Source organism: Rhinatrema bivittatum, chromosome 9 (assembly GCF_901001135.1).
Source record: "Rhinatrema bivittatum chromosome 9, aRhiBiv1.1, whole genome shotgun sequence".
Taxonomy (NCBI): Eukaryota; Metazoa; Chordata; class Amphibia; order Gymnophiona; family Rhinatrematidae; genus Rhinatrema; species Rhinatrema bivittatum.
In genome coordinates this window covers 16445251-16462524 of record NC_042623.1, presented here as the reverse complement: position 1 = coordinate 16462524, position 17274 = coordinate 16445251, and the positions used below count along the sequence as shown (strand labels likewise).

Below are 17274 nucleotides of genomic sequence, written 5' to 3'. Positions count from 1 at the left end.
GTTATAATGTGAACCGATGTGATGTACCCCAACGAATGTCGGTATATAAAAGCAAACAAATAAATAAATAAAATAAAAGTGCTCTTCTGCAGTCTGAAGCATGTTCAGCTTTACAATGATATTTTGGAAAAATCACTGGTAATAATATGACCAGATTCAAATGAAACTGAGAAGCTACTTTAGGTAGAATACTACCTTATTCTTGAAAATTTGTGTATAGGGTGCCTGTACTACTAAGGCCTGACGCTTGCTCACTCTACGGGCTGAAGTTACTGCTATCAAGAACAGCCCCTTCCAAGAAATAAATTTAAGGTGAATTGATGTTAAAATTTTAAATGGAGGATAAGTTAATTTTGAAAATACAATATTGAGATCATATTGAGCAGAGAGGACCTTAATAGGAGGACAAAGACAGTAGAGACCTTTACTGAATTTCAGCACTATGGGATGGCAAATGACTGGAAGATCTTCTGAATGTTGATGATCTGCCGCAATAGCACTTAAGTGAATTCTGACGGAGTAAGTCTTCAATCTTAATTTAAAGAGACTGAGCAATATTTAATATTTAATATTTAATTAAAGAGACTGAGCAATATTACTTCCAGAATTTATATACAGGAAATCCTGCACATCAGAGGAATTACACAATCATCTGGTCCCAGAACTCCCACTCATAGACATCACCTCAGCCAACTCAGCCCTTCACTCTTGGAACAAGATAACAGAAACAGCAAACAACAAACTCTGTCCACTGGCAACAAAAAAACTCAAACAGAACACTTCCAAAAAACAACCTTGGTTTAACGAAGAACTTCAAAAACGCAAACACTCCCTCAGACAGAAGGAAAGCAAATGGCGGAAATCACCAACACCGACCTCCCTCTCCGCTTACAAACTCGCTCTACACCAATACAAAAACGCCACATTAAAAACTAAAAGGGACTTCTTTGCACAGAAGATCCACCACATTATTTTCGATTCCAAAGCCCTATTTGCCTATGTATCTAACTTAACACAAACCATTACTCCTGGCATCCCGGCAAACCTAGCACAAGAAAAAGCTGAGGAACTGGCCCTCTACTTTAGCAATAAAATCTCCAACCTGATAACACAGCTGAGACCCAATACGTCAGATCCATCAAACCTATACTTCCATCACAACAAAGACACTTCTCTACAATCCTTCGAACTATTCTCTATATCAGAGATACTCTCTGCATTGAAGAAAATGAAACCCTCATCACACCCATCAGACTACATCCCATCCAGACTTCTCCTGCTAATACCAGACACCATCTCTACCGCTCTGACAGACATCATTAACTGTTCACTAGCACAAGGAATCTATCCTGACGACCTGAAAATTGCATCCATCAAACCGCTCTTAAAAAAAACCTAACTTAAACCCCAATGATCCCACCAATTTCCGTCCTATATCAAATCTCCCGTTCATAGCCAAGGTAATGGAAAAATTGGTTAACTCCAGACTATCAGACTACCTCGAAGAACATAAAATTCTGTTCCCGACCCAATATGGTTTCAGGAAATCCTTAAGTACAGAATCACTACTAATCTCCCTGACTGACTACCTTATCATGGGCCTGGATAAAGGTCAAGCTTACTTGCTAATCCTCCTGGACCTCTCAGCTGCCTTTGATACGGTTAACCACTCCATCTTACTAATTCAATTAGCAAATATTGGAATAACAGGAACAGCTCTATCGTGGTTCAAATCGTACTTAGGGAACAGAAAATACAAAGTTAAACTACACAACGAAGAATCTCAGCACTACGCTTCCTCTTCAGGAGTTCCGCAGGGCTCCTCCCTCTCACCAACGCTCTTTAATATCTACCTGCTCCCTCTTTGCCAACTTCTAAACAAGTTAAACCTTAAACACTATCTATATGCAGATGACGTCCAGATAGTCATCCCCATCAAAGAATCCTATACTAAAACTCTTGAATTCTGGGAATCTTGTCTTCAAAAAATTGACGGACTCCTCTCCAACCTAAATCTAATACTAAACTCTTCAAAAAGCGAACTCCTCCTAATTTCCACCGAAAACAGTAATACAGACACAAATCCACCACCGAATTTACAAACCCCACAAGTAAGAAACCTAGGAGCTATCTTTGATAATAAGCTAAACCTTAAATCATTCATAAATCAAACTACTAAGGACTGTTTCTATAAACTCCAAGTCTTAAAAAGAATAAGACCACTGTTTCACTTTCAAGACTACAGATCAATTCTTCAATCAATAATATTCGCTAAACTAGATTACTGCAACTCTTTACTATTAGGTCTTCCCTCTTCTCACACTAAACCCATTCAGATGGTTCAAAACACGGCTGCAAGAATATTAACAAACACCCGGAGAAGAGATCACATATCACCAATTCTCAAAGACTTACATTGGCTGCCAATTCACTACAGAATTATTTATAAGTCCATAACCATTATCTACAAAACCATACATCAACACTCTCAGCTCAACCTTCAAATTCCTCTCAAAAAATTTACTTCAAATAGACCAATCAGAGAGTCCTACAAAGAATCCTTACAAATACCACATTCCAAAACCATGCGACACATAACAGCCAGAGACAGGGCTTTCTCCACCGCAGGACCATCACTGTGGAACTCCATCCCACCAGATTTGCGACAGGAACCCTGCCTCCCCACTTTCAGGAAAAGACTCAAAACATGGCTTTTTATGAAAGCATTTCCTGACCTAAACTGAACCTTAATCAGTCTTTGACTAATCACTCTGACTTTACCTTAACATAGCAATTAACTCCACAGCATTAGGGCAATTCGTTATTACCTCAAATGCATTGATATGCATATATGTATCATATGTATCTAGTTAAAAACCCCAGCTTCTTTTCTCTGTTCCAAGTTATATTACTACCTTGTTTTATTGTAACTGCAACCCTTAACTTTCACTTGTATATTGTTACTATTACTACTACCTTTTTAATTTATGTTATTTATTGTTATTTATGACCTCTTGTTACCTCTTCACTTGTTAATTGTAAACCGACATGATGCGATACTCATCGCGAATGCCGGTATAGAAAAACTTAAAATAAATAAATAAATAAATAAAATCAAAGTAGTGTTAAAGTCACGCAATTGAATGGATTCTCCTTCAGAGATATACACCAAATAAAAACCTTTTCCATTTAAAGTTGTAGAACATCTGCTAGAAGGCCTTCTTGCGGCTATAATTACCTCTTTTCCCTCTAAAATTAAGGGCATCACCTGCACTACTTTGCTTTCACTATCCATGCTGTTTGTGCTAGATACTGAAGGTTGGGGTGAAGAAGCATCTCATTATATTGTGTGAAGAGAACTTGGAATATTTTTAATATTTATTCAAAATATTTATAGCTTGTTTATAGCAAATCAGTTGTACTAAGCAGTTACAATACATTAAAAAGATACAGCAAATATACATACAACTTAAAAAACAAACAAAACACTAAAAAAAATAACATTATAAAAGAAAAAAACATGTTCATACACAAAATAAAACACTCCTAACTATGGCAAGATTTCCTTAATGCCTTTTGAAATAAAAGAGCTTTAACCTGTTTGTGGAAAATTTGTATATCATTAATAGCTCTGATGGCATTAGGTAAAGAGTAGCAAAAGCTAATGGGGAGTGGAGACGATGAGTGGTATACAGTAATAGGTACAGACCACAGTAGTAGGTAGTATAGCGCTGGTTATGTTCATGGAACCTTGTCTTACAGAGCTCAATCGAAGAAACTTAAAGAATTAATTTTAACATATTCATTGTTTATTCACAGTTGCTTGAAGAGAACAGATTTTTGGTCCCTCGACATGGACCGTGTTTCGCCACATGGGCTGCGTCAGGAGCGCAAAGGATGAGCGGTAAGGCCAGTTATGTAGGAGTGATGAATAGGTAGAAGAGCCCTGCAGAGGAGTCAGATGAGCTTATAACAGTTAATAGGGAGTGCAGCAGCGTCTCTTGAAGATAATTATTTTCCGGATTAAATGCAAAGTACTGGGGCGCTAACGAGTGGTTCCAAACAAAGGCAAATTCATGACGGCTATGCAGTCAATTATCTTCAAGAGATGCTGCTGCACTCCCTATTAACTGTTATAAGCTCATCTGACTCCTCTGCAGGGCTCTTCTACCTATTCATCACTCCTACATAACTGGCCTTACCGCTCATCCTTTGCGCTCCTGACGCAGCCCATGTGGCGAAACACGGTCCATGTCGAGGGACCAAAAATCTGTTCTCTTCAAGCAACTGTGAATAAACAATGAATATGTTAAAATGAATTCTTTGTTAAGTTTCTTCGATTGAGCTCTGTAAGACAAGGTTCCATGAACATAACCAGCGCTATACTACCTATTACTGTGATTAGGTGGAGAGTTCCATAATGATGGAAAACCCTACACCCTAGTTTCTTTTAAATAGGCGGACTTAATGGAGGGAACTTCTACGAGGCCCAAGTCCTGAGAACAGAGAGTCCTAGTGGGAGTATAAGGTTTCAAAAGCCCAGCCAAAGAAATGGGAGCAGACATTTTCAAAGATTTAAAAATGAAGACCAAAATTTTAAACTGAATTTGCTGTTGAGGAGGAAGTCAATGCAATTTTTGTAATAACAGGCTGATGTGGTCCCAGGGCAAACCTCTCATTGCTAACTGAGCTACTGAGTTTTGCAAAATCCTTAGGATACAGTAAATAAAGGTAGGTAACCCTAGATACATAGGGCATTACAATAATCTACTGACGATAGAAAAATGTACTATGGTACGGAAATTGTTTTGATCAAAGATATATCTAATATGGCATAAGGAACGTAATCTAAAGAATCCAACTCTCAATACTGATTTTAATTGTGATGAGAAACTCAAAAGAGGGTAAAAAATCACTCCCAGATCTCTTACTGTAATTTTAATTCCATGAAGCATTACTGAATGAGCTTCAATATCTGGAGGAGATCTACCCTTATGATAAAAACAAAGTAGTAAAACTGGTCAAGCAGCTGCTAGACTTTGAAGTTATAGAAACCATGCCTGATTAGGATCATCCCCCTTTTGTCTTTTCTTATGGGCCGATACAGTAAAGTCTGCGGGAGAGCGGGCGAATGCCCACTTGCCGGTGCGTGCGATTCAGTATTTAAATTAGGTCCGGCGGTAGATCCGGGTAAAAGGAGGCGCTAGGGACACTAGCGCGTCCCTAGCGCCTCCCTTTTGACAGGAGCGGTGGCTGTCAGCGGGTTTGACAGCTGATGCTCAATTTTGCCGGCGTCGGTTCTCGAGCCCGCTGACAGCCACGGGCTCGGAAACCGGATGCCGGCAAAATTGAGCGTCCGGTTTTCGGCCCGACAGCCGTGGGCCGAATTCAAATTTTTTTTTTTTTACTCTTCGGGACCTCCGACTTAATATCGCTATGATATTAAGTCGGAGGGTGCACAGAAAAGCAGTTTTCACTGGTTTTCTGTGCACTTTCCCGGTGCCGGAAGAAATTAGCGCTGACCTTTGGGTCGGCGCTAATTTCTGAAAGTAAAATGTGCGGCTTGGCTGCACATTTTACTTTCTGTATCCCATGCGCATACCTAATAGGGCCATCAACATGCATTTGCATGTTGAGGGCGCTATTAGGTGCTGCGGGTTGGACGCGCGTTTTCCTCCCCTTACTGAATAAGGGGTAAGGGAAAACGTGCGTCCAATAGCAGGCTAACAGTGCGCTCCGTCGGAGCGCACTGTACTGTATCGGCCTGTTAGGTAGAAAGGCATACATTAGGCTGTTGCCCCCATGGGAGTACAAAAGTAACTGATGCTAGGGCAATGGGTGCTGGTTTTTTCAAGTAGTATAAGGGAAGTTTTTAGTTGAACAGGGCTGCAAAGAAGCCTACTTGTGGCATAGCCTAGAGCGAAAAGAGGAACTGAATTGCACTGGGATGGAGAGACCATTCATGAGGCTGCAGACGACGACCTAAAGAATCCGCTAAGATATTTTTTCCGCCTGGGAGATCAACAACATTCAAATGCATTTTCCTTAAGATTGCCTAATTCCAGATCCTGCATGTTTCTTGGCATAGTTTTAAGGATCCTGTTCCTCCTTGCTTGTTTATGTAGTTTACTGCTAGCTGTCTGTTTGGAACCTTTGATCATGGCTCAAATATTAGGAGAGCTTTGAAAATGGCTCTTAATTCTGGAACCTTTTTTATACATAGTCTCTGCTTCTGTGTGAACCAAGTCCCTTGTCAGCAAACAGTGTTAAGATGGGCTCCCCAGCCACGGACAGCAGCATCCATGGTTAATATTTGCTATGTCTGCAGAGGATAATAGGGTTGAACACAAAGAAGATTTACTGGTTGAGTCCACCACCTCAACAAATGGGTGAGAGTTTTGGAAAGATATATTCTTTGAGACATCCATCTGGAAGCCCAGTCTCCCAGGGTCCTCTTACAATTTCTCACAGTCCTCTTGTGATTTAACAACTTTGAATAATTTTGTATTATCAGCAAATTTGACTATTTCACTCGTTATTCCCATAAGAACTTGCCATGCTGGGTCAGACCAAGTCCCTCAAGTCCAAGAAGCCCAGCATCCTGTTTCCAACAGAGGCCAATCCAGGCCATAAGAACCTGGCAAGTACCCAAACACCAAGAAGATCCCATGTTATTGATGCAATTAATAGCAGTGGGTAGGTAATTTACAAATATGTTAAACAGAAGTGATCCCAGCACTGATCCCTCTTTGCTAGTCACCTTTCTCCAATGAGAAAATTTACCATTTAGCTCTACTCTCTGTTTTCTATCTTCTAACTAATTCTCAATCCACAATAGAACACTGCCTCCTATCCTATGACTTTTTAATTTCCTCAAGAGTCTCTCATGAGGTACTTTGTCAAATGAAATAAAAGTAGCCCATCCTTTCATCTGGTCATAATTTCCTTCAGTATTTTCAATGTATTTCAAATTTTTCTTTTCTTTTTATCATATTCTCCCCTTTACTCCCATCATCTTGGCTTCTCCCTCCTCAGACAAGACAGTATGTCTGAGAAGGGACCCCACTGCCCCAATTGCTGTCTCCTCTGAGAGGGCACCCACAATAATGTTCATTTGCCACTACTGTAATGTTCCCTGCTGGCTGTCTTCTTGCTTCCTGCTCCAGGCCTGAGCTCACCACTTGTATGAAGCAACCAGGTTAGCTATGACAGATGGCACAGCTGAATTTGAATCTCCTATGCTGCAGTACTATGGCTTGAGACAAGACTGGGGATGCCAGATTTTCAACAGGTTTGCAGCTGCTGCACTTGTGAAAACTTCTCGTCAAGCAGACAAATAATTTATATCTCTCAAAAGTCAAGCTTCACAGCTTACAAATTATACAAGACAAGTTCACCATGGCAGGCCAGAAATACTAAGTATGGAAAAAGCAGTACAGGCTGCTTGTGCTTTCTGGTCACATGTGTGGAGAGCTTGTAAACCTTTTTGTACTGCAGAAATGCTAAATTTTACACATTTTTTCAGAAGTTTTTATGAAATTATTATCAAATTTAGGAGCATATGCACGACAGGATTTTCCTATTTTGTCTCTATAGGAAAAACTCATCTGGCCGTTCATGCTAATGCAGTGTTACCATTTCACTTGCTAGGAATTATTTTGCCATTTTTAATCCTCTTTAAAAGCTATTTAAATTATGCAAAAAGTAATAGCCAAGAACTCCCAGGAGTGGGCTAAAATTCATTTTCCTCCTCTTGTGTTATTTGGAACATGGATGGTAACACTTCACTGGAACGTGTTCTCGCTGATGTATAGCAAAAATGGTGCAAAATAGCATGTTATATACACAGTACAAAAATTACCTATCATTAAACAATGGAGACCAAGATGACATGCATTATAATAGGTCTAATACCACACGGGTTCCAAGTGGGGTTTTTTGCACCGTTTTCTTGTTGGCACCACAGCAGTACATGTAAATGTAATATACATTTTGCTGTAAGTGATTTTTATCTCAGAAATTTGTACTTCTGTGATAAAAATCACTGAACTACATGTTAGTTCACAAACTCTTGACACTATTTATTTATTTAATTTCTTTTACTATACCGATGCTCAAGACTAGGTCTTATCGTACCGGTTTACAATGTAACTGAGGGGAAACCAATTAACATCAAGGTAGAAAGTAAAGTTATTACTACATTCATATCACTACATTCATTTCCTTGGTTTACAATCCTGCCCGAGCCCCGCGTTCCTCGGTTTACTGGGAGTCCCATCAGTGTGTCTGGTGGAGGAACAGGGGTGCGCATTTTCTGTGGAACTCTTTACTGCAAGCTCTGCACCTCACTACATGTACAAAACCTTTTAAAGGAATGCTCAAAACCTATTTATGTGAGCTAGCTTTTGATTTTTATTGTATGAGATGTATCAATGATGTAAACCGTTTAGATTTGAGATAAACGGTATAAAAATATAATAAATAAATATATTAGTAGCTTATAGAATGTAGTGATGAGCTTGAAATATAGCTTTCATATTTTAGTGTTTGTTTTACTGTGTTTGCATAACTATTAGGTGCATTCAAATTGTAAACCGCTCTGGGCTACAGCATTTAGTAGTATATAAATTTATAATAAAGATGTAGTAATCTTCAACTGTAATTATCACCTCATAAATCAAAAAACTTACAAAAAAGGCAGGACACTGCAGTAATCACATTATTAAACTTCAAGTTAGGCCAATATCGCTTTATGAATGTTCTAAATGTCTGTTTCTTGTTCAAGAGATAGTCAATTTTGTAATCTGTAGGTACTCTTCAAACCTTTTAAAACTGGGCTTAAAATCAGATAGGAAACAAGTTACTTCTTGCACAGTGGACTGGTCTGAGGTTTTGACATAGGCTAGGAACAAGGAGCACACATTTTCAGAGCGCTTTACCTGGGTAGCTGCCCCCTCAGAAACAGGCCTACTTTTAGCCATATCAAAGAGATGTTCCTGGGTGGTGTGTTTAGGGTGGCAGAGTAAACAGCGTGGGCACATGCACTTTCCATTGTTTGGCCCCCAATCAGCCACCCGCAGAAACAGCAGGTGGAAACGTGCAAGGCACTTTTAGAACGGGCACACTTGCAATGCTGTGGGCTATTCAAAATTGCCCCAGCAATTGAATGATTTGGTTAGCTGGCTGCCTCCTAATCCAGAGAATAAGGATTTTTTTCTGTTGATACAGAATAGTTTTGCATACGATATAATAAGGTGCCAGGCCACACACTATACTCTTGAGTTATTGAGGGCTTGTGATGTGGTTCAGTATCTCTATGTTCCTTGCTGCTTAACAATGCTGGGAGCTGCTGCTTTATATTTTACCTCTGCTGATTCTGCAGGCGTGAGCTCCACCGCCGAAGATCGCCTTTTCTTCTGCACAAAGATAGATTTTCGCTTTTTCCTACGCCTTGTTGGCTTGTTCTGTCCACTTTCAATGTTATTTTCTCCAATTGCTGGCTTAATGATTTTCCTTCTTTTTCCATAGTAGTAGGCTGAAGTAAAGAACATTAGAAGGAATAAAATAAGAAAAGCTCAATTTATTTTGTGACAGAATTCAAAATGTCACATAAACAGAAGGAAGAACTAATGACTCATATGATGAAGCAGTCAATTATTTTGGGCTTAGTTTAATTATAGGCTGCAGACAGCTTTTCTCTCGGAGATGATCATGCCCTAAAATAAGAATTACTTTTGCAGCAGAAACATGCAATGCCTACTTCTGTTTTTGGGGCCTTCTCTTATTACAAAACGGCTTCAGATAGGAACAATGTCAGTGAATTAACCTCTGGAGATATATTGTAGCTTCGGGGCTCACCTCTAGGCTTCTTTAAATCTGAGAAAGTTAGGTTGGAATCTGCTTGACCTTTGGGAGAAATGCAACTTGCCCAGAGGTCTCTGTGCTGACCTCACTCTCTTTTCTTCCCTGTGCCTTAGTCTGCAAGTGATTTAACATTGCAGCAAGTTTTATTGTGCCAGTGGGCTATCACTAGCCTGGGGCTATAAGATCTAGTATTTTCCATTCTTTCCATAAATATGTATTAATATATTGTAGGCATTCAGCATGAGCACAGTTTACAATACCTTGATCACTTCACAAAAGAGAAGCACAGGAACCTAGATGCTGCCAGGATTTGGATAGGACACAGCTGATCCAAACTGCTTTTATGACTCTCCACTTTTGCTAAATTTTAAAATACTGTCACAGTTTTACCTCATACTCGAGCTGCTTTTACTGTATTAAGTGGTGCTTTCTCTCGCTTTTTTATGTTTGCTCTCTGACAGAAAAAGATAATGACAGAACAGCATGCTCAGGTATAAAGAGGGGCTATTGCCAGCAGAACAAATTCTCCATTTCTCTTCACATTTAATATCCTGCCCTTTCAGTCTAGCAAGACTGACCAATGTGGCTTACAATAAAAAAAATTCAAAATTCAATAAATAAATAATAAAAATGATAAAAATACAAAATCAGTATATAATATACAAAACTAAATGCAATATAATAATCAACATAAACAATTATCCCCATCATTCCAACCTTTCCCAATCAGCCCCTCTCTCTCAGGTGCAACAGGTAATATCGCTCTTATACATGCCACTAGTGAGACCTTACCTCAAATACTCTGTTCAGAGCACAGGAGGGCTACAATTCCTACACAGGGAGGATTAAGGAACTCAAAGAGTACTCACTGGAGTATAGAAGGTATATGCTAGAAACATTTCCCTAGATTCTATGCCAAAGACTTGGACAAAGAGTTCAACACACACTTCCTTCTATCACTGACTACTAAACCTCAACAGTATTATTTCTCCTATACCAGGTGCCTTCCTCTGGTCTTGGACCTTTTATGCCTATCGCTTCAATCCCATAGTTCCTACATTTTATCTATTTTCTTTCCCTCATGTTTGTTCCCTTGTGGTTGTAAACTGTGATTGCAACTGGAATTTAATCTGGCTTGAGACGGACTTGGTAAGGCAGCATATCAGATGTTTATAAATAAGTAAATAATAAATAAATATCTAGCAGACTTCATTCAAGCACAAGACAGCCCCATGGGAAAAGGGGATAAGGAGCCAAAATGAAAATTTAGAAGGAGGGAGATGCAAAGCAAAAATGAAGAAATACTGCTGAGGGGTGCTGGATGCCTGGAATAGCCTAACAGAGGTAGAAGTAGCCAAAACCGTGACAGAGTTCAAGCATGTTTGAAACAGCTACTGAGGCTGATGGTACGGGCAGGCACAGGGAAGAAATGGGGGATCTGGTTTTTGGTTTGGGTATGGAAAGTAAAGTAGCTTGCCTGTAATAGGTGTTCTCTGTAGCCAGCAGAACAAGTCAACCACACAGGTGAATGATGTCACCCAATGGCACAGAGACGGAAAAGTGCTCTGAGAGCTCAGAAAAACTCAGGTGAGTATTCCCGTGCAGCCACCACCACCCGAGTCCCTTCACTCTTTGATGTAAGCTAACCAACTCGAAGGGCAGAAAAGTGGGATTCTGCGGCTGATTTGTCCTGTCTATTTTAAAGAGCCTGTCCTGACTGGTTATAATTTACTGTGTCTATGGGAAACATGAGGCTCTAAGATATGCAATCACATATCTAAGCTGAAAGAGTTCTCTTTGTAAGTGCAGAACCTTGTTTGACTGGGTTGGAGGTGACAAACAGCTGTGAAGATGTTTTGTAAGACTCTTCTTGACTTGGTTCTGTCTAAGTAGATTAACAGAGGCCTTCTGCAATCCAACCTGTGAAGAGCCTGCTTTTGTGTGACCTTAGATAAAATGCTGGCAAGACCATGGATTGATTCAAATGGAATTGAAAGATAACTTTTGGTATAGATTTCAAAACAACTTTTTTAGAGAAAATTTAAGTATAGGGAGGGTATGATCCCTGTGAATGTAGCTAATTTAAAAGGATCCGAGAATGGAACTTTTGCTTTTGCCAAACCTCTGAATGCTGGCTTCATGAGTTGATCCAGAAGTACATTTAGATTCCAGGATATAGCAGGTTCTTTAATGAGAGGTTTTAAGCTCAGATAACAAGTGCACATTGTATTAACATGTTCTCTTCATTTGTCACAAAATTTAATAAACTGATGGACATGTATTGAACAGTAATGCATTATTTTTTGCCACACATTCTCTTTGTTTAAATGGAATTAAATACATTTTTTCAGCTGTGCAGTCTACAAAGCAGAGTCCTTGTCAGGAGAGCTACTGGAATGTTTTTTGGATTTCTTTGCCTTTTTCGAAGCTGATTCCACCATTTCTGACTGATCCTTCTGATGTTCTGGAGAAGGCTAAACTTTTTGAGTGGACAAGTTATCAGCTAAAGTTAGCCAGATGACTGGTTCCATATATTCAGCAAGAAAAACTGTAAGCTTACACTTCCAGTGCCACTTGAAGTGCCAGGTGCGGGGCAGAGGGTCCCTTCCTCCCAGCTGAGATGAAAGGAGTATCGAAGGGATGGGCAGAGGGTATGGGGTGCAGGTACCTGTGGGTGGGTGGGAAAGGGGGGAGGCAGGCTGATCTCGTTTTATCGTAAAACTGGGATGGCGGCCTGGCCTAGAAATTCCGGTAATTTGCTACTCTTTAAAAAGGTTTAGGGGTGATGGTGGGGGAGTTTAGGATACACAGCCTGATTTGTATTATCCTTTAGGGGAGAGAGGACTGTGCAGCTTACCTTTTTCTTTCGTTTAGTTGGTGATGTCAGTGCTACTTAGCCAGATATCTTTTCGAGGTATCTAGTTAAATAGTATGTTATCCAGCCACTCAAGCTCTGAAGCAGGTCTAAAATTATCTGGCTAACATAGTGTATATACCCGGTACTTGGCTAAGTTAGCTGGATATCTCAGCCTCTCCCCAGAATGCACCTTTTTATACAGCTAAATTATAGCTGGATAAGTAGTTATCCAGCCACAATTTAGCCGGATAAGAAGCAGAGTATGTGATATTAACCATCTACGTAGATAATTTGTGAGTTATCCGTCTAAATGGCTTTTTAATATTGACCTCTGTATTTCCTATCCAGTTTCCATGATACTGGCAATGTTGTTAATGGAGTGTGTCACATTGTCGTTTGTTTCCTGTAACAGCTTATGTACCGGTATTGCTAAAACTTGTTTCGGAGGTTCTGTAAACTTCAATAAGTCAAATATGTTCTCTTTAGGCTCTGTCTCTTGATAGAAACTGAAAGGAATTTCACTGGCCTTCAGGAAGTGACTTATTTCTAGGAGGCTGAGGAAAAGGATTTAATGGTAAGCCTGAGTGAAATATCAGGGACCTAGGTAAAGACTCAGGCTCTTCCTGTGATATGTCCTCCCTAGCTTGATGGGAGGACTTTCTGTTTAGGTCGCTACTGATTCTACTATGGAAAACATCTGCTCCAAAGGCAGAGGAGGTGGCATTTTTGTTACAAATTCTATCCACTTCTTCATAATGGTTTTTTAGATGCAGGGACTTTAGTGGATGAACTGTCAGATTCAAGAACCCAAACTGTTAGGTTAGGAGAGGACTAGGCATGATTTGATACTTCTATGTCAACAAAAAACTCTCAGTGCTGAGAAGGCTTCTTCGCCAAAGATGGAACCATGTCCTTGCTGGTGGATAACACCAAGAAGGATTCTGCCCAAAGGGAGTGGGGTCTCTGCACTGAAGGACTGTTTGTCATGTGCAGCTTGCCTGTTTCTCATTTAGCAACGTGGTGGGAGAACTTATCTAAGCCTTGGCCCCGATGAGAGGACTGTGCCTTATTTATAATAGGCAATGGCTTCTGTGCCAAAGGATGTTTCAGTTTAATTGCCAAAGTAGATGGCCGCAGGGACTTAAGAAAATCCTTGAACAAAGTCTCTGGTTCTTATGGACCTTAGAAACCTCCAAACACAGGCTGCAAAGTTTGCCACATCATGGGAAGGGCCTAGGCAGCGAAAGCATAGTGGTCTGACAGAATAATGGGGACACCTTTTGAACCCCAAATTGTTGTCTGCCATGCTGAAGAACACTGAAGCTAAATCAAACTCAATTTTTAAAAAATGTCAACTTTATTTTTAAGAAAAGACTTATGAAATGGAAAAATAACCAAAAATGTAACACAATAGTAAAAAAAATTACCTGAATGAGTGGCTACAGGTAGGAAGAATTAAAAAACTGCCCTTTCACATTAGAATAAGAAAGAAGACTGAGGTGACTTGCAAACCTGCACAGGAATGCCCATTCATGCTCAGAAAAACCCGAAAGAGATCTGCTGTCTTAATGCCATCAGATGCTATCACCCACTTGTGTGGCTGATCCTTGTCCTGTTTGTCCATGGAGAAACACATATGCCTATCAATCAAGAAAAGCAGACAGCCAAAAGGGGCAGTTGGCAAAACTTAAACTGAGTAGTGATACAGTTGCATCAAGCACTCAAGGAGAGCAGGCAAGGCTACTTGGTATGGAGAGGCGCGAGGGCTTAGGTAATTCTCAGATATAAATGGGGGGAGGTGCAAGGTGACAGCAAAAAGGATAAGGCTCAACATCCTGCAGGTGGTCAAGCTTGTGTGGCTGACAAATGGGAGATTGTCTTAGGATAGAAAGTAGTAGCAAAGGCTAGGAAAGGTGACAATTAGAGTTGGAGCTTAGTACAGGGAGGCAGGCCTGGCGTTACTGGGTGTGCATACCATGCATTTGAATGAGGGGCTCACCCTGGGGGGGAGGAGCGGCAGGTCATTGGCAGCAGGAGAGGCTGCGGGGCTGCCGGCAGAGCCTAACCCCGCCGGCGGCTGAAGGAGGAGAGAGGCTGGCAGCCACTGGCAGAGCTCAACCTGCTGGCAGCTGAAAATGAGGCCAGTGTTCCCTTTATTTACATTCGTGCGCCCAATTTTTCCATCGAGGGCTCAAGCCTCCGCTCCCTCCCCAAGCAGTCGATGAGCCATGGTAGAGCTCATCCCACCAAGGCCTGAAGACAACAGGAAGCTCATGGTGCTATGGTGGAGCTCATCCCACCATGGCCTGATGACAACAGGAGAAATCGAAAACACCAATACACGAGCCTGGATGACAACAGGAGGGCATGTGTGTCTGTGTGTGAGCTTGTATGTGTGTATGAGTGAGTGAGAACCTGTGTGCCTGTGAGAGCCTGTCAGTCATATATAGGCTCTCAAAGGCATGCTCACACACGCATAATGAATTTGTGAGGGTGAGGGAGCTTGTGTGTGTGAAAGAGAGGGAATGTGAGAGAGAATGAATTGTGCCTGTGTGTGAGAGAGGAGATAAAATTTGTGCAATCCTACTTCCCCCAATCCACGACAGTCTCAGGGTGGCTAGAAATCAGAAGATCCCAGGTATGGAGAACAGGAGATTTTTTAATTCTTATTAGTTTTAATTACTGGATGTAATTTAATGTTTATGCTCTTTTGAAATATTTTTTTTTGAGGGGGGGAATAGAACATTGGATTTTTTGAAATATTTTATTGATGTTTGGGAAATTGTGGATATTCTATTCATTAACTGATTTGAAATATTCTTTTTATGAATATTATTTTACTATTATGATTGGAGAAATTACTTACCTGATAATTTTGTTTTCCTTAGTGTAGACAGATGGACTCAGGACCTATGGGTATTGTGCTCTCCTGATAGCAGATGGGAGACGGAGTCAGATTTCAAAGCTGACGTCAGCCTACATATATCCGTGCAGCATGCTTAGTTCTTCAGTATTCTCTTCGAAAATCCAGTGTGGATATATGTTGGTTAATACTTGATTACACTTGATTAACCTTGAATTGGTTCAACTGATTATATATATATATAAAAATATATAAATATATATATAAAAAATGTTGAAACTGGAGGCTGCCAGTGCACTCAAACAATAAACGACGACACCTGGCAGCTGCGGGTGTCTTGAAATAGACGTAGGCCATGGCTTACCCGTATTTGCTCAGTCTCGAGATTTGATATCCGAGGTTCTTGATTTCTGGAGCAGCCATGGGTGGGATGCTGAGTCCATCTGTCTACACTAAGGAAAACAAAATTATTAGGTAAATAATGTCTCCATTTCCTAGTGTGTAGCCAGTTGGACTCAGGACCAATGGGATGTACAAAAGCTACACCCCTACAAGGTGGGAGGCTGCCCGTGGCCCACTTAGTGCTGCCCTTGCGAAAGCTGTGTCCTCCCTGGCCTGAACATCCAGGCAGTAGAACCTGGAGAAAGTGTGTAGGGAGGACCATGTCACCACCCGACAGATCTCGGTTGGCGAAAATGGTTTGGTTTCAGCCCAGGAGACTGCCTGGGCCCTTGTAGAATGCACCTTGACATGTAGAGGTAATGGTTTTCCTGCTTCTATGTATGCTGCATTAATTACTTTGTTGATCCAGTGGGCTATGGTCGCCCGCGATGCCGCTTTCCCTTGTTCCTTCCTGCTGTGAAGAATGAACAGGTGGTCAGTTTTGCGCATAGGTCCCAATCTTTTCAGGTATCTGACTAGGAGTCTGTCGACATTTAGATGATGAAGGAGGTGGACTCTTCAGAGTCCTTATGCTCATCTGAAGATGGTCTCGAAATGGTCTGGTTTACGTGCAACTGGGAAACCACTTTCAGTAAGACGGAGGAGACTGTACGCAGTTGTATGGTTCTAGTCGTGAACCTAAGGACGGTTCCCGACTGAATAGTGCCTGAAGTTCGGAGATGCAACGAGATGAACCCCTATGGATGCAGTCTTCAATGTTAAGAGGCATGGTGGCAGACCACGAGTTGGTCTGCAGGAAGTCTCGTCTAGGTAGAGATTCCATAGAGGTACCGGCCACTTTAGGGGTAGTCGGGTTGTTTAACCCCTTTCCGGGAGCGGGACACATCTGGATGGGTTGCCAGTCTGATGCCGTCTACTTCGGCAGTGAAGCCGGTCAGTGAGGCAAGTTGGACCTTTAGGGAGTTGAGTGACAACCCCTTCTTTATACCATCCCACAGGAACTCCAGGATCATGGGATTTTGGCTGTCCGCGGGAGAATCCCGCGATTCTTACACCAGTCTTTGGATACTCTCCAGATCCGTATGTAAGACAGGAATGTGGAGACCTTGCGCGCTGGGAGCAGAGTGTCAATCACGGCCTTTGTGTAACTGCGATTCTTCAGGTTGGGCCTCTCAACGGTCAGACCGTAAGAGAGAATCAAGATGGAACTACATGGACCATCGGGTCTCCCGCAAGTAGGCTTCACATGTCCGCATACCATGGTCGTCTTGGTTAATCAGGGACGACT

At 41.2% G+C, this 17274-nt stretch overlaps 1 protein-coding gene across 7 annotated transcripts in view; it reads right to left on the bottom strand.

The window, feature by feature from the left end:
- SFMBT2 (Scm like with four mbt domains 2) overlaps positions 1–17274 on the bottom strand; it is a 563685-nt gene that overhangs the window by 16878 nt on the left and 529533 nt on the right. For all 7 annotated transcript variants that reach the window (XM_029615682.1, XM_029615688.1, XM_029615685.1 and 4 more), the window contains one exon: positions 9366–9535. In XM_029615682.1, coding sequence (XP_029471542.1) covers positions 9366–9535 — 170 coding nt within the window. The remainder of the gene's footprint in view (positions 1–9365; positions 9536–17274) is intronic.